The sequence below is a fragment of the Natator depressus genome, chromosome 2 (genome assembly GCF_965152275.1).
Source record: "Natator depressus isolate rNatDep1 chromosome 2, rNatDep2.hap1, whole genome shotgun sequence".
Classification (NCBI taxonomy): Eukaryota; Metazoa; Chordata; order Testudines; family Cheloniidae; genus Natator; species Natator depressus.
Window position 1 is genome coordinate 265,279,385 of NC_134235.1, and position 24,806 is coordinate 265,304,190.

General features: G+C 47.2%; 1 protein-coding gene across 9 annotated transcripts in view; it reads left to right on the forward strand.

Moving 5' to 3' along the window:
- Positions 1 to 24,806, forward strand: part of SMARCD3 (SWI/SNF related BAF chromatin remodeling complex subunit D3) — a 245,590-nt gene that overhangs the window by 108,241 nt on the left and 112,543 nt on the right. For 7 of the 9 annotated variants that reach the window (XM_074946669.1, XM_074946670.1, XM_074946673.1 and 4 more), the window contains 2 exons: positions 8,167 to 8,384; positions 12,256 to 12,298. In XM_074946669.1, the coding sequence (XP_074802770.1) occupies positions 8,167 to 8,384; positions 12,256 to 12,298 (261 nt within the window). The remainder of the gene's footprint in view (positions 1 to 8,166; positions 8,385 to 12,255; positions 12,299 to 24,806) is intronic. The other 2 variants (XM_074946671.1, XM_074946672.1) reach the window with 1 other exon arrangement.

A 24,806-nucleotide genomic window follows, 5' to 3' on the forward strand; every position in this document is an offset into this window, starting at 1 on the left:
CACCTCAGTCCCCGGAAAAATCATGGAGCAGGTCCTCAAGGAATCAATCCTGAAGCACTTACACGAGAGGAAAGTGATCAGGAACAGTCAGCATGGATTCACCAAGGGAAGGTCATGCCTGACTAATCTAATCGCCTTCTATGATGAGATTACTGATTCTGTGGATGAAGGGAAAGCAGTAGATGTATTGTTTCTTGACTTTAGCAAAGCTTTTGACACAGTCTCCCACAGTATTCTTGTCAGCAAGTTAAAGAAGTATGGGCTGGATGAATGCACTATAAGGTGGGTAGAAAGTTGGCTAGATTGTCGGGCTCAACGGGTAGTGATCAATGGCTCCATGTATAGATGGCAGCCGGTATCAAGTGGAGTGCCTCAAGGGTCGGTCCTGGGGCCGGTTTTGTTCAATATCTTCATAAATGATCTGGAGGATGGTGTGGATTGCACTCTCAGCAAATTTGCGGATGATACTAAACTAGGAGGAGTGGTAGATACGGTGGCAGGTAGGGATAGGATACAGAGGGCCCTAGACAAATTGGAGGATTGGGCCAAAAGAAATCTGATGAGGTTCAACAACAAATTTGCTGAGAGTGCAATCCACACCATCCTCCAGATCATTTATGAAGATATTGAACAAAACCGGCCCCAGGACCGACCCCTGGGGCACTCCACAAGACACCGGCTGCCAACTAGACATGGAGCCATTGATCACTACCCGTTGAGCCCGACAATCTAGCCAACTTTCTACCCACCTTATAGTGCATTCATCCAGCCCATACTTCTTTAACTTGCTGACAAGAATACTGTGGGAGACCATGTCAAAAGCTTTGCTAAAGTCAAGAAACAATACATCCACTGCTTTCCCTTCATCCACAGAACCAGTAATCTCATCATAGAAGGCGATTAGATTAGTCAGGCATGACCTACCCTTGGTGAATCCATGCTGACTGTTCCTGATCACTTTCCTCTCATGTAAGTGCTTCAGGATTGATTCTTTGAGAACCTGCTCCATGATTGTTCAGGGGACTGAGGTGAGGCTGACTGGCCTGTAGTTCCCAGGATCCTCCTCCTTCCCTTTTTTAAAGATGGGCACTACATTAGCCTTTTTCCAGTCATCTGGGACTTCCCCCGTTCGCCACGAGTTTTCAAAGATAATGGCCAATGGCTCTGCAATCACATCCGCCAACTCCTTTAGCACTCTCGGATGCAACTCGTCCGGCCCCATGGACTTGTGCACGTCCAGCTTTTCTAAATAGTCCCTAACCACCTCTTTCTCCACAGAGGGCTGGCCATCTACTCCCCATGTTGCGATACCCAGCGCAGCAGTCTGGGAGCTGACCTTGTTAGTGAAGACAGAGGCAAAAAAAGCATTGAGCACATTAGCTTTTTCCACATCCTCTGTCACTAGGTTGCCTCCCTCATTCAGTAAGGGGCCCACACTTTCCTTGACTTTCTTCTTGTTGCCAACATACCTGAAGAAACCCTTCTTGTTACTTGTGACATTTCTTGCTAGCTGCAGCTCCAGGTGCGATTTGGCCCTCCTGATTTCATTCCTACATGCCCGAGCAATATTTTTATACTCTTCCCTGGTCATATGTCCAACCTTCCACTTCTTGTAAGCTTCTTTTTTATGTTTAAGATCCGCTAGGATTTCACCATTAAGCCAAGCTGGTCGCCTGCCATATTTACTATTCTTTCGACTCATCGGGATGGTTTGTCCCTGTAACCTCAACAGGGATTCCTTGAAATACAGCCAGCTCTCCTGGACTCCTTTCCCCTTCATGTTAGTCCCCCAGGGGATCCTACCCATCCGCTCCCTGAGGGAGTCGAAGTCTGCTTTCCTGAAGTCCAGGGTCCGTATCCTGCTGCTTACCTTTCTTCCCTGTGTCAGGATCCTGAACTCGACCATCTCATGGTCACTGCCTCCCAGATTCCCATCCACTTTTGCTTCCCCTACTAATTCTTCCCTGTTTGTGAGCAGCAGGTCAAGAAAAGCTCCCCCCCTAGTTGGCTCGTCTAGCACTTGAACCAGGAAATTGTCCCCTATGCTTTCCAAAAACTTCCTGGATTGTCTGTGCACCGCTGTATTGCTCTCCCAGCAAATATCAGGAAAATTAAAGTCACCCATGAGAACCAGGGCGTGCGATCTAGTAGCTTCTGTGAGTTGCCGGAAGAAAGCCTCATCCACCTCATCCCCCTGGTCCGGTGGTCTATAGCAGACTCCCATCACTACATCACTCTTGTTACTCACACTTCTAAACTTAATCCAGAGACACTCAGGGTTTTCTGCAGTTTTGTACCGGAGCTCTGAGCAGTCATACTGCTCCCTTACATACAGTGCTACTCCCCCACCTTTTCTGCCCTGCCTGTCCTTCCTGAACAGTTTATAACCATCCATGACAGTACTCCAGTCATGTGAGTTGTCCCACCAAGTCTCTGTTATTCCAATCACGTCATAATTCCCTGACATCACCAGGACCTCCAGTTCTCCCTGCTTGTTTCCAAGGCTTTGTGCATTCGTATATAAGCACTTGAGATAACCTGCTGATCACCCCTCATTCTCAGTATGAGGCGGGAGCCCTCCCCTCACAGACGTTCCTGCCTGTGTTTCCTCCCGGTATCCCGTTTTCCCACTTACCTCAGGGCTTTGGTCTCCTTCCCCTGGTGAACCTAGTTTAAAGCCCTCCTTACTAGGTTAGCCAGCCTGCTCGCAAAGATGCTCTTCCCTCTCTTCGTAAGATGGAGCCCGTCTCTGCCCAGCACTCCTCCTTCATGGAACACCATCCCATGGTCAAAGAATCCAAAGCCTTCTCTCCGACACCACCTGCGTAGCCATTCGTTGACTTCCACGATTCGACGGTCCCTGCCCTGGCCTTTTCCTTCCACGGGGAGGATGGACGAGAATACCACTTGCGCCTCAAACTCCTTTATCCTTCTTCCCAGAGCCACGTAGTCCGCAGTGATCCGCTCAAGGTCATTCTTGGCAGTATCATTGGTGCCCATGTGGAGAAGCAGGAAGGGGTAGCGATCCGAGGGCTTGATGAGTCTCGGCAGTCTCTCCGTCACATCGCGACTCTTAGCCCCTGGCAAGCAGCAGACTTCTCGGTTTTCCCAGTCAGGGCGGCAGATACATGACTCAGTCCCCCGGAGGAGAGAGTCCCCGACCACCACCACCCGCCTCCTTCTCTTGGGAGTGGTGGTCGTGGAACCCCCCATCTCAGGACAGTGCATCTCATGCCTTCCAACCAGCGGAGTCTCCTTCTGCTCCCTTCCCTCAGACGTAGCATCTGGTCCACTCTCCGCATTAGTACCTGTGGAGAGAACATGAAAGCGGTTAGTTACCTGTGTCCGTGTTGCTGAAGCCCGGACATTCCCCCTTCTTCTTCTAGAGGTCACATGTTGCCAAGCTTCTTCACTGGCCTCTTGGCTCCGCTGTGCAACCTGCTCTAAATCTTTAGAGCTTTGTGCCCGTAGAAGCATATCCTGAGTTTTGTCCAGGAAATCCTCAGTTTCTCGTATGCAACGCAGGGTCGTTATCTGTTGCTCCAGACCTTCAATCTTCTCTTCCAATATGGAGACCAGCTTGCACTTTGTACAGACAAAGTCGCTTCTATCCTGTGGAAGAAAGACAAACATGGCACATCCAGTGCAGGTCACAACAGCTGAACCACCCCCTTCCATATCACTTTCCTACTATGAGGTTCCTCAGAGGAGTTGGCAAGATGTAAGCCTCACTGGGCTCACCCCAGGCCTACTCCCAGGCAAACTCCTGCTGTGTGCTGCTCTGCTGTCCCCCGCTGCTCAGCTGGTTCGCCGCCGCTCAGCTGGTTCGCGAAGCTCTGGCTATTTTTAAACAGTCAGGCTTCCCTGAAACAAACAAGCAGACAGCCCCAATGCCCCCCCCCTGCAGGCTACCAGCCAATCAGGCACTCGCTCAGGCAATTGGGGATTGGTCCTGCTTTGAGCAGGGGGTTGGACTAGATGACCTCCTGAGGTCCCTTCCAACCCTGATATTCTATGATTCTATACAGGAGGTCAGACTAGATGATTTGTTGGTCCTTTCTGGCCTTAAATTGTATGAATCTATGAATGAAATTGAGAAGTAGAGTTGGAATTGGGCCCTCCAATTATGGGGACATGGGCTATGTGGATAGTTCTGTTGTAATCCTCAGCAAAGCAGTAGTTCAACAACATTGCAGTTTAAACTGACGTCGTCATTTTTTGTAATTAAGCCACACTGAGGTGCATGGAGCTCTTATATCTGATGTCTTCCTTAGTCTGCAGACTGGCAGTATGTTAATTGATCGCCATTTTGTTGTACTGGTTTTGTTTGTAACTATAAGAGCTATTATTTATGTATTTGAATGGTTGTATCACCTAGAAGCCCCCATTAAAGATTTGGGGTCCCATTGTGTTAGGCACTGTACACCCACATGTCACAAAAAGATGATGGCTGCCTCAAAAAGCTTATGGTCTAGGTATCGGCTTACAATCCTAGAAACAGTGTTTTGTGCATGAAAGATTTTAGCTTGTGCTGCCCCATATGCAGTGATGGGTGGAGTCTGCAGCAAATGCCACAGCTGTGGAATCCTGGAATACTTGGTCCCTGATTATAGGGCATGGGGTAGTGCAGGGAACTGGAGGACTAGAATGCTTGCTGGAAATGAGTGAAGTGAGAGATTCTAAGGAGTGGGAATTGAAGCACTGAAATTTCTACTTAGTAACTCTGTCATAGACATTAGAGAAGGCAATGTCTATTAGGTCACATTTATAGTCATCCTGGAAGGAGAGGAGAGGCTGTAAAGGATTATTTACAGCCCTTTTTCCTATACTTGTTCCAGTCCAATTTTAAATGTTGCTGTCAATTGGGCTTTCACCACTTCCTTGAGAGACTATTACCAAAGGCAGGGTTCCCTAAGATACAGTCTTAATTTCGTCCTATTACTCCGAGTGATACCACTACTTATCGCTCTAGAAAAGTCTTCTCCCTTGTGGGTGTTCAAACCTGTCATTAGTAGCTGCCATCATGTGCTGCCAGCACCTTGGATGCTGTTGCCTAGCCAAGCTGTATTGTGCTCTTTTACACTCTCTAGACACTTGGACATTTTTGTTCTTTTTAAAACTTCTCATTTGTCAATCTCTTTACATTATTGAAGAGCCCAGGGTTGAGGGCTGCATTCCAGATGGAGTCCCCCTGGAGCATGGAGGCATGGTACCTCTATTGGGCTCCAGGGGGACTCCAACTGGAATACAGCACTCAACCTTGGGCTCTTCATATGCAACCCAAAACTGACCTAGCTTTTTTACAGCCATATTGCATTGTAAACTGCCATCTAACTTGCTGGACTATTTCAGGCATTGCTGCTCTTCTCGTTTGCTTCTCCCATTGCCTGTCCACATTTCAGATTAGTTTCCTGCAGCTGCACAGATTCAGCCTGAGTCTCATTTTGTCATTTCAGTCTTTTACGTGCTCTGTTGTTGAAGTTCTTGTAACAGGACTCTTGTGTCTGCAGTAAGAATGCAAACAGAAGCACAATCATATTAAAACCAGGAGACGTGCAGTCTTGTGCCGTCCTTCATCTGTACTATGTGACAGGAGGAAACTGCTTGAGAAAAGGGGAGGAGGAGAGACACTGAGGAGGTGAGAGAATTGAATTGGAAGGGAGGAGAGTGAGAAACAAAAGACAGGACAAGCTGTAAAACAGAAGAAAGGAGAGACTGGAAAGGATGAAGGAGAGAGGCAGCACCTCATGGCAATGCGGAGCATGCTGCTGTCTGGAGGGGCCTAAGGCACTGACAATGTGCTCAGCTCTGCACAAGACACAGTACCGACAGGCCTTCCCCGCAGGAGCACAGAGAAGACCAGATGCACTAGGGCACCCTGAGGAGGATGTTAGATTAGGTGTTGCCTCCTTGTCCTCTCTGATAATATTGGGTTGAGAAGGCATTTTACCTAGGTGGTCTGTGGGGCTTTTGAAGGTGTTGCAGTGGGGAAAAGGGTGTGGCCTCATGTACTGGGATTCGGAGTTTGTTCCACATCTAAGGACAGCGTAGAAGAAGGTGCAGAGGTGGGGGTGGGAGAAGGAAAGTAATTAGGCAAAGCAGGGGGTGGACAAGGTGTGAGGGGGACATAAGAATTTAAATGGAAGATGTCAGCCAGAATAGTACTAACCATATTTCTTGGTGGAGCTACTCTTCCTCTGTGACAGGCGATATTTGTTTGGTACCCACATTGTTTTAATGCCCAACAAGAAAAAGGGGAGCCAACAGGAAGTTCAGAAAGTAGGATATAGGCCAGTAACTGGGTTGGCCCACCCAACTTTGCTATTCTGGCCATAATTCATCCTTTGCAGACGCAGATAGCTGGGCCCACAATCTTGTTTCTCCTGGCCAGGCAGTTTCCAAGGGAGTGGACATGGGGCAGCAGAGCTGCGGTGATTGACAGGCAACAGCAGGGCCCACAGTCCGTTTTCTCCTTGCTGGAAGGCAGCCACGGTTTGTGGATTGACAGGCAACAGGAGATTCTAAATACAAGATTTAGTGAGAAGTATTTTTAAGCCATTTCCTTTTGCTGACTGCTGGGTTTCGGGGGTGGGGAGTGTGGTGGAGGAGAGAGCCATAGTTTCCAAAGAGTTGTCATAACAGTGTTTGCAGCTCAGCCAATGGTACAGGCTGGGACAGGTGAAGAAGTTCTCAGCGGTATACAAAGGCTTCTCTTTTACTGGTTTACTGCCCCCTCCCTCTCCTTTACCCAGTTGCAGCTCCCACAGTCAGTCTCCCATACCAGCTCTATTATCTGCACTCACTAGCCATGCCCACTCTGTCTTCTGAGCTGGTCTCTCCTCTATCCCCCTCCCATTAACAGTGCAAGCAAAGGTTGTCTGTGCCTCTGCCCCTAAGCCCTCCTATAATTTTCTGTTACTATCCACACCACCTCTACCTTCACTCCAACATTCTGCCACCTCTGTAATGCAACCAGCCCCTTGGAATCTAAGGAAGAGCTATTTTCTAAGGCTTATGAGGAGCAGGGAGCCTGATGAGGTTTGGTGTTGGTGGGTGGGGTAGTATAGTATGCTGGCTAGCTAGCCTGGAGGTGTGGACTAAGCTGCTGGCTTTGGTGGTGTTTACGTGGACGGTTATGTTAAACACTTGCTCACTATCTGCGGCCGGAGCAGGTGCTTTGTTATCTGATCTATACATCACTTGCGCATTGGACTCAGAAGTCATCAAAGAACTCATTGGTGCATACACCATGCTCTGTCAAGAGTGATGGTGCCATTGAAATCATAATAAATAAGGGTAACAGTTTGATGTGTCCAGGAGTTGGGCTTGCATTTTTAAAATGAGATTAATCTTGGTGATTGATTCTTGGAGGGCTATACCTCTTTAGGGCTAGGACTGACTTTATGCTGTGTCTTGTACAGCACTGATCTCATGGTCTGACTCAAAGTCACTGAAGTCAATGGAGATGTCAGGAGATTTTAGCATTCCTAAGGAAATGTTATCAGGCTCTCATGTTCCCCTGTTATTGGGGAATGCCTGATCAAAGAGATGACTCTTTTCTGTAGCCACATCTTCTCACTTTATAGGCTTATTCTGATCCTTGGTGATAGTGTATCCTGAAGTGGAAGGCCTTTATGGAGAACTCTCTTCCCCCAGTACTTTAAAGTTTCACCTTTGACTGCCAGCTATAATGTCCCTTGATCACAGTAGCTAGGATCACTGGTGTGATATGGTGTCATCATCAGTTTTGATTAACATGTAGACCACAGCATGTTGGCCCAGATGTAGCTTCTACATGATCTTTACGGTCAGTCCAAGAGAGAATGCTGCAGTAATCTGGCCTGGATCTGTCACCCACCCGCTCAACATCTAATTTTATCAAACAAAATTACTCACCCAGCCGCTCAACGTCTTGCTGTGTGAAGTATTTTTCCTTACTACCTCCCAGCCTACTCTCTTATCAGGTTCCTCTCTCTAATGACCAGAAAGTGCCAGGCCTGACTCCATTACTTTGTCCTGTTGCATTGGTGCTTATTAGAATGGTCAAAGCTTGGAAACTTGATGGTCTCTACATTGGAGCTAGTTGCTGCCTTCATTCCAACCCCTTTGCTGTTGCAATAACTGTGACCAAACAGACATTTTATTTCTGTTTTGCTTCCTCCCTAGCGCCCTGGGATGCCATCAGGTGCTCGAATGCCCCATCAGGGGGCTCCAATGGGTCCCCCAGGCTCACCATATGTTGGAAGCCCCTCAGTGCGCCCTGGAATGCCCCAAACAGTGATGGAACCAACACGAAAGCGCACAGCACCTCAGCAGGTACAGCAACAGCAGGTGCAACAGCAGGTGCAACAGCAGCAGCAAGCAACTCAGACCCGAACCCGGAGGTGAGTGCACTGAAAGAGAAGAATGGGAGGGTAATTGTGGGAAGAAGAACCAGCCTCCTTTGCAATTGTGTGACAGTCTTAAACATGTAGGCAACAAATCAGTGGATTTATAGGTAAGGCTACGTTTTAGTCATGGGTATTTTTAGTAAAAGTCAGGGACAGATCACAGGCAGTAAACAAAAATTCACAGCCTGTGACCTGTCCATGACTTTTACTAAAAATACCCATGACTAAAACTTGTGGCGGGGGCTGCTCAGGGGCCCTGCGGGTGCTGAGGCAGAGCAGCCCAGATGCTGGGGAGGCATGAGCAACAACGCGCAGCCTGGGACCCCTGCTGGTGCTGGGAGGCAGGGGGTTGGCGGGGTCAGTAGGCTCCCTACCTGGCTCCGCGCCTCCCTTTCCTCACCCCCCAGCAGCAGAGTTTGGGTGTGGGAAGGGACAGGGGGGTGGGGCCTTGGACAGGTTGAGGCAGGCTCTGGGTGGCGCTTACATGGGGACATCCTCCTCACTCCCTGCTAGGCAGAAGTGTGGCTAGGCAGCTCTGCAGGCTGCCTCCGCCCACAGGCACCGCTCCTGCAGTTCCCATTGGCCGCAGTTCCCGGTCAATGGGAGCTGTGAAGCCAGCACTCTGGGTGGAGGCAGGTGCGCAGAGCTGCCTGGCCACGACTCCACCTAGCCGCTGAATGAGGGGGATGTCGCTGCTTCCGGGGAGCCCCCCAGATAAGTGCCGCCCAGAGCGTGCCTCACCCCATCCCGTGCCCTTACCCCTTCCACACCCAAACTCTGCTGCGTGTGTGTGTGTATGTGTGGCCTGAGACTGCCCCAGCAGTAGCCAGTGCGTCTGGCTCAGGGGCTGCCTGAGCTGTCCCTGAGCCAGGCGCACTGGCTGCTGCAGAAGTCACGGAAAGTCACGGAATCCATGACTTCCGTGACCTCTTCGACAAACTCGCAGCCTTATTTATAGGGTATATGCTGCTTGGAGCAGGGACTGTGACAATGCAAAATTCACTGAATAGTTTTTCATTTGTGAATTGTCTCTGAGCAGATCTTGATTTCTATTCATTTTCTTGTTATTTGGAGTTATTAGAATGTTTGGTGCATGTTTCAGGCTATGGGGTCTAGTTGTATTCAATCTATAGAGTATTTGCTAACTACTTATTTTGACTTTGTCTTCAACTCTTTGTTGTTTGTGATATATGACTGGTCACCTATTTTGCATAATAATACTTCTGCTCCCTGATTGGTTAACTGAATATTTTATAAACAGGAGCAGGCAAATCAGAGATTTCAGCTTCGTAGTGTGAATACTTATACCATGAGCACTAGTGCAAAATGCATTTTCATAAATATTCATGAGATTTTCATGGTCTACAAACATTCTCTGGTGAAATTCACTAATGAAATTTACAGAAAGTAACTAGCTAGAGTTAGAGGGGGGCATTTTTGATGTGTATGTACTTTTCTGGCAGAATTTGCCCATCTTTAATCTCGTACAACACCCAGTGCACTGCTAGCAATTAAATAAAGTGTGAGCCAATTCCTCAAGCCTAGATTTATGGCTGATAAATGCTTGAGGGACATTCACCTACAGACTCTGCACAACTACTGTGCAAACATTATGGGTACTTGCAGGCTCAGGCAATGTATTAGTGGTGTCAGTACATATGGTTGCATGTAATACCTGCTTCTTTAGGTTCAGTGCACAGGGAGCTCCTGTGAGTCCAGGGTATTTGCACTGGAGCATCTAGCAAGCGTTAAGAGTGTGTACTGAGAATGTCCATGTATCTGGGATGCACCCTAGAAGGGCCCCAGCAGCAAGAGTGTTAGTGGATTAAGGGTGAGTGCAGTTCCCAAGGGTCGTCACATGGAAATTAGTCTGTTTCATATCCCCCTTACAGAAGAAAACACCTTCTTATCCTCAGATTTTCTTGCAGTTTGAAACCCTGTTGTAGTGAGTGAGCCCTGCTCACCTGAAGCCTTCCAGGAGGCACCAAAAGGCTTATCATAGAATCATAGAGTTTCAAACATTCCAGTGTTTCCTCCATCATATCTCCTCTCCATGGAGTTTATTGTATTCTTTACCCTGGTTTTCTTTCCCTCCCCTGTCCCCTTCTCAGAAGTTCCTCTGCTTTCCCCGCGCTAACTCCCCTACCATCTCTGGCAGGCTTAGGGGAGGGGGTAAATATCCTTGCCACGGGAGGCTCGGTGTAGGCAGAAAGGGGATAAATTCCCTGGTCTCTATCAGACTCTGGGGGAATGGATGGGGTGTAATGCCCCTTCAGTTTTACTGGGTGCTCCAGGTGCACATTCCCATTTCCTTTAGGCTCTGGCTCACCCAGTCACTGTTTCTCGCCTGCAATTATTGTGGCATCACCTCCTTAACTGTCATTTCTGGGGTGTTTTTTTCCTTCTCCAGCTGTTCCCTAGGTCTGGTGAGAGTCACTAGCCCCTCCCTCTGTGGCCAGGCCAGAGGCACTAGCTCCTCCCTTGCCCCTACCCCTGACCCCCATCCTCTCCCCCTAGATCAGGTCAGAATCCCAGCCCCGCCCCCATAAACTGCGATGGAATGTTTCGGCTCCAGCATTCCTCACTTCCTAAAGGGGCCACTGTCTCAAGAGGGCATCCTGCCCATGTGGCCAGCGGATGGGTGTGTAAATACTCTGCGCCAAATCCAGAGCAGGGCCGGAGGGAGGGAGGGTCAGTTTACATTCCCACCCCCACAAACAGTGCCTCGGGCCTGGCCCCAAGAAGAGAAGAGAAACTGGTGTCCCAGGCCCCACTCAGGAGGAAGGCCGCACATCGCTAGTGAGTGTGGGAAGGGCATGTACCGCCCCTGGAAAAAGGTGAAAACATCGGTCCTGGGGAGACAGAAACTAAGGGGTCCCCAGGAGAAATGGGAATGGGGGAGGGGAGACAGGAGCAGCCCCAGGGCCTGGCGGGGGCGGGGAGGGGCCTTCTTCCTCATTCGCCTCCCAGAGATGGACTGATTGATCCCCTGCTCAAGGGACGGAAGTGTCACTCCCCTGAGCAGAGGGGGGCCAAGTTTCTCCTCTCTCTGAACTGCTGGGGCTGCAAGGAAACGGCTTGATGGGCACCGACAGTGTGTGCAGTTTAAAGTCAAAATTCAGGGACACTGCCTTTGCCTGATTCCTATTTCATCAGCATGCCTTATGCACACACTGTGCCTCATATAGAGGTGTGTGTGTGTGCGTGTGTGTATATACACACCTGTGCTTGGAACGTAGATGCATAATATATGTATGTGCACATATTTATATATACACACACAGACACTGAGACACATATATCCATACATGCTTGTGTAAATCACATGTGTACATACACATACCCGTGTGTGTACAATCACACACACACACACCTCCTCCCATGGACATGCATGGACACACATTAGGATATCTATTTGAACAATCAAGCGACAGACATATGCACCATCAAGTATGCACATATGTATATACACACAAATGTATGGATACATATCTACATATGGCTACACACACTCCTACATAAATGCTCTCGCACAGACTCTCACAGTCATAATGTATTCATAGATCACACACACACGCACACACACTGCTGCCCCATACTATAGAGGACCCTGCGGTCACAGAACTTGAAGACTTCTTTTCCCAAGGTGTGTGACAGAAAGCCCTGATTTTTTCTTAGTTGCCCCCACCCCTCGGAATGGCTGAGAGAGGGGGTCCTAAGTACTGGGTAAGGCTGAGACCTCTTTGCCGACACATGCACAGCTGTGCACCAGCATGTGGAGATGTCAGGGTAATTTAGCAGGTGGCCTCGTTACTCCTAGATCTGTCACCATGGTAACGTGTTTTTTTCTTTAAAAAATGTACAGTGCCAAGAGGAGGAAGATGGCTGACAAAATTCTCCCTCAGAGGGTGAGTCACTTTCATTTCCTATTCACTTCACAGTCTGCTCAGCACCTTTGTTTATTCAGATGGATTTTAACAAATACTTTCACTTTTTGTTTAAAGATGTCTAATTAAAAAGTAAGTAGCCTGCTGGGTGAAAGTCTAGAGAGTGAGGCCAATGCTGGGGCTGGGAGTGTGGAGCAGAGCTCAGCCTGTGTCCTCCTTGTCTGAAGGGTTAGCCCTGCTGACACTGCTGCATGCAGGGAGGACCAGGGGGCTGGGCTGCAAAGGACACAATTAGGCACTTGTGCCCTCTGGATTTTGAAGGGGTTTTAAATCAATGTTTCTGTGGGTAGCCAAACGCAGGTTCAGAGTTCAACACCTGCCTGCAGGAGATGGGCTCCTCCTTACATTACAGTGGCCCAGCAGTTCATTCAGCTCCTCGTTTTCAACCATATTCTCTTGCAAGTAAACTGTCTTAATCAATGTCTACAACAGGGCTAAAAGGGTCTAGATTGTCCAGAGAATTAACTCGGGTGTCCCTGAGAATTACTCTAGTTGCCTTTGTGTGGCCCTCTACATGCACCTGATCTGACTGACTTCCTCCCCACTGCTTAAACTCTCTAACTTTCTTTTGCAAGCCCCTGACCTCCTCCTCTCTGTTGGCATCCTCTTACTTTTAAGCTAGCATGCAAACCCCATAACACGTGCCCTGACCTGAATTGCCCCCACCTTCCCTTGGAGCAAAACCCTCACATCACCTCAACCCGATACCCTCCTGTTCACCCCTCCCCCAACAATCATCTGGTCCCAAAAGACAAACTATAGCCTTCACAACAAGCAACTTTATATCAATCACTTGATACTAGCCTCTCTTCCACTACCATTCCTCACTCCAGATGCCAACACCCCTTTGATAGGCACTCAGAACCCTTCCACAACTCATCAGTCAGCCTCCCTTCCCTTTGCTAGCATTTATTTCCAGCTTCTGAGCTCTTCCTTTATCCCCCATAAGTAGATGGGTCAACCATTCCAACACATTAATTGTCTCTTGGCCCCTGTGAGACGCAGGTGTCTTGTCCCACAACTGTGAACCCTTTCTCTGCAGCCTCCTGCTCTGAAAGACCCAGGCCTAACCTTCTAGTCTTAGAACATAACCAGTTTTCAGGTGTTGCTGCTTTAGGAATTGGGTTGGAATTAAACCCAGGAACTTCATGATACTCACATTCTCCTAAATTTTGTATGTCTGCTCCGCAGGGAGCCTGTCCTCTCCCAGAATGGGAGTTCAGGCTCTATATTCTTTCAGCTTTGTCTCTTTCGCACACTGGTCCCCAGTGGGCCCCACCCAGCTTAGACTGATAGATCATAAAGCCAGAAGAGACCATTGTGGTCATCTAATCCTGGCCATAGAATTTTCCAGAATTAATTCCCATTTGAACTACAGCAGATCTTTTCGAAAAAACATCCAACCTTGATTTAAAAATTTGCAGTGAGAGAAAATCCACCATACCCCTTAGTAAATTTTTCCAGTGGTTAATTACCCTCACTGTTAAAAACTTGTTTTATTTCTAGTCTGAATTTGTGTAGCTTCAATTTCCAGCCTTTGGCTCTTGTTATACCTTTGTCTGCTAAACTGAAGAGCCTTCTATTATCAAATGTCTGTTTCCCATGTAGGTACTTGTAGACTGTGATCAAGTCACCCCTTCACCTTCTCTTTGATAAAGTAAACGGATTGAGTTCCTTGCATCTTTCACTATAAGGCAGGTTTTCCAATCCTTTCATCATTCGAATGGCTCTTCTCTGAACCCAATTTATCAACATCTTTCTGGACCACAGAACTGGACACGGTATTCTAGAAGCAGTTGCACCACTGCCAAATACAAAGATCTTTGAGAGATACCCTTCTATTTTATGTGGTGAGAATGGAAGTTATTCCCATGTTTGTTAAAGGCTGCAGTTTCCCCCCTTCCCAAAACAAAAGCACATAGCTCCCGCAAATGGAACTGACTCCACTGGCAGCAAAAGACCTATCTTTATTTATTCAATTACTGGTAACTGAGTGATGTTTAAGGCCTTTTCTACACTACGGAATTTTACCCAAAAGCTGCACTGGTGGTAGCACCAGAGGGAGCCTTAGTATAGACAAAATGTGGCTTTCACTGTTTTTAATCACTATGTCAGCTAAATCATTGATACAGTGATAAAAGCCCTGGAAGTGGCCAGAGTTTCATCTACAGTAGGTTTTCCACCAGTGCAGCTGAGTAATCTCAAACTAACTGTGTAATTTAATCTTTTCCAGACTTCTTCTCTCCTCCTCCCTATCACTCCCTTCTGGGGTAGGTGAATAGGATAAATATCACCTCTTCCATTAACTGAAAAATCTCTAGCTGTGGTTATTGGGAGCATGCACAATTCATGCTTCCAAGTCTCATGAGAGCTTTCTATCCAATCAGTGGCTGGATATAGACCCCCCCACACCACACTCCCCCATGTGACCTATATAGTATGTGATAAATATTTTTCAGTCATTCCTCAGCCATTTTGTTGCCTTTCTCCTAGTGCTTCCTGGAGGTTGAGGGAAAGTCTCAAAACAAATTGCACTCACTCTTAAAAACTATCTTGTTTTCTGAGTAAGGAGTGGGGAAAAGTAGTGAGAATGAGTGGTTTCCTCACTGTAGGCTGCTGGTTCCAGCAGTGGCCTTGGCAGAGAGGCTGGAGAATGGGCAAACAGATCACACCTACTTGGACACACACATGCTCTGATTAAGCCTGTACTGCAGCCAGTCAGTGCTGGAACTTCGTGCTGCTCTCTGCTGAGAGCCAGCACAGCTGCTACCATTGTTAGCTGCTTGAGTTATGCTTAATTTTGCATGTATTTAATTGTACACAGCCAGCTCAGCCTAGTGTGACACACAGGCAGACATGTTGAAAAATTACAAGGCTGAGAGTTTAGTGGGTTATATTCAGCAACATTAACTTCAAATCTGTTTCTTCCTCTTTCCCTCACATCACCTCCACCTCATGGTCTTTTTCAAACCTTATACCCATCCCAGTTGCTCCCATGCCCTCCTGGTCTTCTCCTGTTCTCTCTGAATGCCAGTTCCATCTCAAAAAAGATCACAGCCATCCATCACCTCTTCATCCTCTGTTCCCTGTGGTCTCTTGGCTCTCAAGACCTGGATCCCGCATCTGACAGCCTCTGTAGACTCCCTCTCTTATGGTGGTCACTTCTCTCAAAGTCCCTTCCTTGAATTGTCCCAAAAGGAACATGATGGGCTGTCATGCTCCCCTCCGTTGGCTCCAGCCCTTCATGCCTTCTCCCCTGAGCAGCACTCATCTGTTTCTTAGAATCATAGAATATCAGGGTTGGAAGGGACCTCAGGAGGTCATCTAGTCCAACCCCCTGCTCAAAGCAGGACCAACACCAACTAAATCATCCCAGCCAGGGCTTTGTCAAGACCTGACCTTAAAAACTTCTAAAGAAGGCGATTCCACCACCTCCCTAGGGAACCCATTCCAGTGCTTCACCACCCTCCTAGTGAAAAAGTTTTTCCTAACATCCAACCTAAACCTCCTCCACTGCAACTTGAGATCATTACTCCTTGTTCTGTCTTCTCCCCTTCCATGTCCTCTCTCCTTTTCCCCTTCCCCGCCCACCCAGCTTCTTCCACATCCACCTTCTTCTCCGACTCTGATTCATGACTCTCCATGTGTTAGCAACAAGAAGGTGGTCAGGGAAAGTGTGGGCCTGTTACTGAATGGGGGAGGCAACCTAGTGACAGAGGATGTGGAAAAAGCTAATGTACTCAATGCTTTTTTTGCCTCTGTCTTCATGAACAAGGTCAACTCCCAGACTACTGCACTGGGCAGCACAGTATGGGGAGGAGGTGACCAGCCCTCTTTGGAGAAAGAAGTGGTTCAGGACTATTTAGAAAAGCTGGATGAGCACAAGTCCATGGGGCCGGATGCACTGGATCCGAGAGTGCTAAAGGAGTTGGTGGATGAGATTGCAGAGCCATTGGCCATTATCTTTGAAAACTCATGGTGATTCGGGGAGGTCCTGGATGACTGGAAAAAGGCTAATGTGTAGTACCCATCTTTAAAAAAGGGTAAGATTCTGGGAACTACAGGCCAGTCAGCCTCACCTCAGTCCCTTGAAAAATAATGGAGCATGTCCTCAAGGAATCAATTTTGAAGCACTTAGAGGAGAGGAAAGTGATCGGGAACAGCCAGCATGGATTCACCAAGGGCAAGTCATGCCTGACTAACCTACTTGCCCTCTATGATGAGATAACTGGCTCTGTGGATGAGGGGAAAGCAGTGGACATGTTATTCCTTGACTTTAGCAAAGCTTTTGATACAGTCTCCCACAGTATTCTTGCCAGAAAGTTAAAGGAGTATGGGCTGGATGAATGGACTATAAGGTAGAGAGAAAGCTGGCTAGATTGTCGGGCTCAACGGGTAGTGATCAATGGCTCCATGTCTAGTTGGCAGCCAGTGTCAAGCGGAATGCCCCAAGGGTAGGTCCTGGGGCCGGTTTTGTTCAATATCTTCATAAATGATCTGGAGGATGGCGTGGATTGCACCCTCAGCAAGTTTGCAGATGACACTAAACTGGGAGGAGAGGTAGATACGCTGGAGGGTAGGGATAGGATACAGAGGGCCCTAGACAAATTAGAGGATTGGGCCAAAAGAAATCTGATGAGGTTCAACAAGGACAAGTGCAGAGTCCTGCACTTAGGACAGAAGAACCCCACGCACCGCTACAGTCTAGGGACCGAATGGCTCGGCAGCAGTTCTGCAGAAAAGGCCCTAGGGGTTACAGTGGATGAGAAGCTGGATATGAGTCAACAGTGTGCCCTTGTTGCCAAGAAAGCTAACAGCATTTTGGGGTGTATAAGTAGGAGCATTGGCAGCAGATCGAGGGATGTGATCATTCCCCTCTATTTGGCATTGGTGAGGCCTCATCTGGAGTACTGTGTCCAGTTTTGGGCCCCACACTACAAGAAGGATGTGGAAAAATTGGAAAGAGTCCAGCGGAGGGCAACAAAAATGATTAGGGGACTGGAGCACATGACTTATGAGGAGAGGCTGAGGGAACTGGGATATTTAGTCTGCAGAAGACAAGAATGAGGGGGGATTTGATAGCAGTTTTCAACTACCTGAAGGGGGCGTTCCAAAGAGGATGGATCCAGTCTGTTCTCAGTGGTACCAGATGACAGAACAAGGAGTAATGGTCTCATGTTGCAATGGGGGAGGTTTAGGTTGGATATTAGGAAAAACTTTTTCACTGGGAGGGTGGTGTAGCACTGGAATGCGTTACCTAGGGAGGTGGTGGAATCTCCTTCCTTAGAAGTTTTTAAGGTCCGGCTTGACAAAGCCCTGCCTGGGAAGTCAGGCCAGGAATCTTGACTCCCCGTACTGAGCACATTGCATCTCAAAAACAAGTGGATTGAGAAATAATTCACATTCAAAGTGGGGAGAAGAAAATGCAGCCTTCCTTGGAGCTGACTGTATTCTATGGTTGATGAGTTTTAACTTGGTCAAGGCCCTGGACTCCCAAGTGAGTCGTGGATATGTACCACAGAGATGGCTTGGCTCATTGGTGCTGTGCTGTCAGTGAAGAAACATGCTTAATTGAAAAGGACCTACAGGATCACTATCATTAGTCCTTCTGTCAAGAGCTACTAATGATTCATAGAATCATAGAATATCAGGGTTGGAAGGGACCTCAGGAGGCCATCTAGTCCAACCCCCTGCTCAAAGCAGGACCAATCCCCAACTAAATCATCCCAGCCAGGGCTATGTCAAGCCTGATCTTAAAAACCTCTAAGGAAGGAGATTCCACCACCTTCCTAGGTAACCCATTCCAGTGCTTCAGCACTCTCCTAGTGAAAAAGTTTTTCCTTAACTTAACCTCCCCCACTACAACTTGAGACCATTACTCCTTGTTCTGTCATCTGGTACCACTGAGAACAGACTAGATCCATCCTCTTTGGAAGTAGTTGACCTAGTACTCTTCCTGTGGTCCTGCTTTATAGATGGTTGTAGCATTAGTGAGCGAGCTGGGTGTGTTTTAGCACCAGATCATGTGAAAGCTTGATGAGTCAGAACTCTTGCCAGGGAAAAGCTTGCTTTCCTCCCTGTTTCTTTTCCTTTCTCTGCTGTGTCTAAACAGGCTTTTATGTATTTATTCCTCCTGAGTCTTCTGCACGAAGAGAGTTAAACTAGGATACAAACTCCCAGATAAGTGATCCCACAGTGTCGGCCCCAGTGCTATCAGGGATCTATCTAGGTACTTAAATAGCTCCCATTACCATAACATCTGCACCATGATACCAGATGCAGTGTGAGGCTCATTCTGAGGGGTCTCTGATCTGGAACAATCCATGAGCATCTGGCTTTCAGAGAGCAGTTCTCTACAGCCCCAATGGGTAGCTGAATGCCTCCCTGTGCTTTTGCTGCTTGTACACCACGGTAATGTTGACCTTGTGACAACCACCATTACAGTGTCACAAAGGAATAAGAAACCTAGGACTCATCAGCCTCTTGGGCCTGTCCTCTGTGATACCAGCCCATGTGCCCTCTGAGAAGGAGCCTTCATAGACTGCATCTTTTCCATCTTCAGATGAAGAATCACTGAATTCCGAGGAGTCTGATGGGTCAAAAAAGATGATGACATAGTGGCATCCACATAATCTTTGCCTCTTGACCATTTTAAGAACTTCTAGGTCCTGATCAATGCTTTTTTTGCCTCTGTCTTCACAAACAAGGTCAGCTCCCAAACTACTGCACTGGGCAGCACAGCATGGGGAGGAGGTGACCAGCCCTCTGTGGAGAAAGAAGTGGTTCGGGACTATTTAGAAAAGCTGGACGAGCACAAGTCCATAGGGCCAGATGCGCTGCATCCGAGAGTGCTAAAGAAGTTGGCGGATGTGATTGCAGAGCCATTGGCCATTATCTTTGAAAACTCATGGTGGTCGGGGGAGGTCCCGGACGACTGGAAAAAGGCTAATGGAGTGCCCATCTTTTAAAAAGGGAAGACGGAGGATCCTGGGAACTACAGGCCAGTCAGCCTCACCTTGGTCCCTGGAAAAATCATGGAGCAGGTCCTCAAGGAATCAATTCTGAAGCACTTAGACGAGAGGAAAGTGATCAGGAACAGTCAGCATGGATTCACCAAGGGAAAGTCATGCCTGACTAATCTAATTGCCTTCTATGACGAGATACCTGGTTCTGTGGATGAAGGGAAAGCAGTGGACGTGTTGTTCCTTGACTTTAGCAAAGCTTTTGACACGGTCTCCCACAGTATTCTTGCCAGCAAGTTAAAGAAGTATGGGCTAGATGAATGCACTATAAGGTGGATAGAAAGCTGGCTAGATTGTCGGGCTCAACGGGTAGTGATCAATGGCTCCATGTTTAGTTGGCAGCCGGTATCAAGTGGAATGCCCCAAGGGTCGGTCCTCGGGCCGGTTTTGTTCAATATCCTTTTAAATGATCTGGAGGATGGTGTGGATTGCACCCTCAGCAAGTTTGCAGATAACACTAAACTGGGAGGAGAGGTAGATACACTGGAGGGTAGGGATAGAATACAGAGGGCGCTAGACAAATTAGAGGATTAGGCCAAAAGAAATCTGATGAGGTTCAGCATGGACAAGTGCAGAGTCCTGCACTTAGGACGGAAGAATCCTGCCTGAGGTCCCTTCCAACCCTGATAATCTATGATTCTATGATCTGCAGAATTACAGAGGCTTTTGAGAATGACATCTTCACGACTTGCTGCAGGGATAAGGTGGGCCATATCAATCAACGAAATGGTCTCTCTAAGCCAGCAGAGGATTTCTGGCTTACTCCAGTAATTGTGCAGATGTTGCCAAGACTTACCAAGTTCAGTCACAGCTCCAGAAGCATTGTGGTATCTGCAGTCACAGAAGGAGCCTTGTAGAGCTTCAAAATAGGTACTCCAGACAAGATATGAGGAAGAGGGAAATCCTTGGCTGCAAGGCATACTCCTAGGCTACCATTCAGATAAAGATAGCTAGTTATCAACTGTGGTCTTGCCTGGTATGGGTTCTGTCCCTTGAACAGTATAGCATCTTTGCTTGAACACCTTCCAGAGTAGTTCGTGAAGGAAGGAAAGGTTCATAGAATATCAGGGTTGGAAGGGACCTCAGGAGGTCATCTAGTCCAACCCGCTGCTCAAAGCAGGACCAATCCCCAACTAAATCATCCCAGCCAGGGCTTTGTCAAGCCTGACCTTAAAAACTTCTAAGGAAGGAGATTCTACCACCTCCCTAGGTAACGCATTCCAGTGTTTCACCACCCTCCTAGTGAAAAAGTTTTTCCTAATATCCAACCTAAACCTCCCCCACTGCAACTTGAGACCATTACTCCTTGTCCTGTCCTCTTCTACCCCTGAGAATAGTCTAGAACCATCCAATCTGGAACCACCTCTCAGGTAGTTGAAAGCAGCTATCAAATCCCCCCTCATTCTTCTCTTCTGCAGACTAAACAATCCCAGTTCCCTCAGCCTCTCCTCATAAGTCATGTGTTCCAGACCCCTAATCATTTTTGTTGCCCTTCGCTGGACTCTCTCCAATTTATCCACATCCTTCTTGTAGTGTGGGGCCCAAAACTGGACACAGTACTCCAGATGAGGCCTCACCAATGTCGAATAGAGGGGAACGATCACATGCCTCGATCTGCTGGCAATGCTCCTACTTATACACCCCAAAATGCCATTGGCCTTCTTGGCAACAAGGGCACACTGTTGACTCATATCCAGCTTCTCATCCACTGTAACCCCTGGGTCCTTTTCTGCAGAACTGCTGCCTAGCCATTCGGTCCCTAGTCTGTAGCAGTGCATGGGATTCTTCTGTCCTAAGTGCAGGACTCTGCACTTGTCCTTGTTGAACCTCATCAGATTTCTTTTGGCCCAATCCTCTAATTTGTCTAGGGCCCTCTGTATCCTATCTCTACCCTCCAGTGTAACTACCTCTCCTCCCAGTTCAGTGTCATCTGCAAACTTGCTGAGGGTGCAATCCACACCATCCTCCAGATCATTTATGAGGATATTGAACAAAACCGGCCCGAGGACCGACCCTTGGGGCACTCTACTTGACACCGGCTGCCAACTAGACATGGAGCCATTGATCACTACCCGTTGAGCCCGACAATCTAGCCAACTTTCTATCCACCTTATAGTCCATTCATCCAGCCCGTACTTCTTTAACTTGCTGACAAGAATACTGTGGGAGACCGTGTCAAAAGCGTTGCTAAAGTCAAGGAACAACACGTCCACTGCTTTCCCCTCATCCACAGAGCCAGGTATCTCATCATAGAAGGCAATTAGATTAGTCAGGCATGACTTTCCCTTGGTGAATCCATGCTGACTGTTACTGATCACTTTCCTCTCGTCTAAGTGCTTCAGAATTGATTCCTTGAGGACCTGCTCCATGATTTTTCCAGGGACCAAGGTGAGGCTGACTGGCCTGTAGTTCCCAGGATCCTCCGTCTTCCCTTTTTAAAAGATGGGCACTCCATTAGCCTTTTTCCAGTCGTCCGGGACTTCCCCCGACCACCATGAGTTTTCAAAGATAATGGCCAATGGCTCTGCAATCACATCCGCCAACTTCTTTAGCACTCTTGGATGCAGCGCATCCAGCCCCATGGACTTGTGCTCGTCCAGCTTTTCTAAATAGTCCCGAACCACTTCTTTCTCTACAGAGGGCTGGTCACCTCCTCCCCATGCTGTGCTGCCCAGTGCAGTAGTCTGGGAGCTGACCTTGTTTGTGAAGACAGAGGCAAAAAAAGCTTTTTCCACATCCTCTATCACTAGATTGCCTCCCTCATTCAGTAAGGGGCCCACACTTTCCTTGACTACTTCTTGTTGCTAACATACCTGAAGAAACCCTTTTTGTTACTCTTAACACCTCTTCCTAGCTGCAACTCCAGGTGTGATTTGGCCTTCCTGATTTCACTCCTGCATGCCTGAGCAGCATTTTTATACTCTTCCCTGCTCACTTGTCCAGTCTGCCACTTCTTGTAAGCTTCTTTTTTGTGTTTAAGATCAGCAAGGATTTCACTGTTAAGCCAAGCTGGTCGCCTGCCATATTTTACTGTTCTTTCTACACATCCTGATGGTTTGTCCCTGTAACCTCAAGAAGGATTCTTTAAAATACAGCCAGCTCTCCTGGACTCCTTTCCCCCTCATGTTAATCTCGCAGGGGATCCTGCCCATCAGTTCCCTGAGGGAGTCAAAGTCTGCTTTTCTGAAGTCCAGGGTCCGTATTCTGCTGCTCTCTTTTCTTCCTTGTGTCAGGATCCTGAACTCAACCATTTCATGGTCACTGCCTCCCAGATTCCTATCCACTTTTGCTTCCCCTACTAATTCTTCCCAGTTTGTGAGCAGCAGGTCAAGAAGAGCTCTGCCCCTAGTTGGTTCCTCGAGCACTTGCACCAGGAAATTGTCCCCTACATTTTCCAAAGGCTTCCTGGATTGTCTGTGCACCGCTGTATTGCTCTCCCACCAGATATCAGGGTGATTGAAGTCTCCCATGAGAACCAGGGCCTGCGATCTAGTAACTTCCGTTAGTTGCTGGAAGAAAGCCTTGTCCACCTCATCCCCCTGGTCCGGTGGTCTATAGCAGAATCATAGAATCATAGAACATCAGGGTTAGAAGGGACCTTAGGAGGTCATCTAGTCCAACCCCCTGCTCAAAGCAGGACCGATCCCCAATTAAATCATCCCAGCCAGACTCCATGACACCACCCTTGTTGCTCACACTTCTAAACTTAATCCATAGACACTCAGGTTTTTCTGCAGTTTCATACTTGAGCTCTGAGCAGTCATACTGCTCCCTTACATACAGTGCAACTCCCCCACCTTCTCTGCCCTGCCTGTCCTTCCTGAACAGTTTATATCCATCCATGACCGTACTCCAGTCACGTGAGTTATCCCACCAAGTCTCTGTTATTCCAATCACATCATAATTCCTTGACTGTGCCAGGACTTCCAGTTCTCCCTGATTGTTCACCTGTCCTTCTACGGGCTTCCTCAGGAGTTGTAGTAACTATGTCCATGAGTTTTACTAAAAATACCCATGACTAAAAACTAGCCTTAATTATATTCCATGCTACTTCCCAAATCTCTCTCATAAGAGAGTACTGAGAGATGAAGTGGTCTCCCTTCTCCAAATTAGAACTGAGTTAATGATGTCTCAGTAATCCCATGGAAAAGGGTTTTATTCCCAATATTTCCTCAGTACAAAAAGTTAAAGGTGTCCTTCATTCCACACAGGGTTTAAGAAAACAGAACAAATACATCCCAAGGTTCACATTCTGTATAGTGACCTTAACTTCAGGTAGCATGGTGATGGATGTGGAATAAAGATCTGCATTGTCTCTATAATTCCTTCTTGTTGTTGCCACAGGATTTGTTCGGCTCTCTTGATTTAAGGGATCCATCACTCCCCATATCTGTCTGACACACAAGAAGCAGCCCTGATTATGTGTGTGTTCAGATAATTTCCAGAACTAAGTTCTTTCTTTTGTCCTTCCTATAATTTCACCTGAACTGCTCCGTAATAACAACAATAATGTAATTAAATTAGGGCTGTCGATTAATCGCAGTTAACTCACACAATTAACTCAAAAAATTTACTGTGATTAAAAAATTAATCATGATTAATTGCCCTGTTAAACAATAGAATACCAATTGAAATTTATTAAATAGTTTTGGATGTTTTTCTGCATTTTCAAATATATTGATTTCTATTACAGCACAGAATACAAAGTGTACAGTGCTCACTTTATATTATTTTTATTACAAATATTTGCACTGTAAAAAACAAAAGAAATAGTATATTTCAATTCACTTAATACAAGTACTGTAGTGCAATCTCTCTATGATGAAATTTGAACTTACAAATGTAGAATTATGTACAAAAAATAACTGCAATCAAAAATATAACAATGTAAAACTTTAGAGCCTACAAGTCCCCTCAGTCGTACTTCAGCTCAGACAAACAAGTTTGGTTACAATTTGCAGGAGTTAATGCTGCCCATGTCTTGTTTACAATGTCACCTGAAAGTGAGAACAGGCGTTTGCATGGCACTGTTGTAGCTGGCATCGCAAGATAATTACGTGCCAGATGCGCTAAAGATTCATATGTCCATTCATGCTTCAACCACCATTCCAGAAGACATGCGTCCATTCTACTGACGGGTTCTGCTCAATAACGATCCAAAGCGGAGTGGACTGACACATGTTCATTTTCATCATCAGTGTCAGATGCCACCAACTGAAGGTTGATTTTCTTTTTTGGTGATTCGGGTTCTGTAGTTTCCACATCGGAGTGTTGCTCTTTTAAGACATCTGAACGCATTCTCCACACCGTGTCCCTCTCAGATTTTGGAAAGCATTTCAGATTCTTAAACCTTGGGTCGAGTGCCGTATCTATCCTTAGAAATCTCAGATTGGTACCTTCTTTGCGTTTTGTCAAATCTGCTGTGAAAGTGTTCTTAAAACAAACAT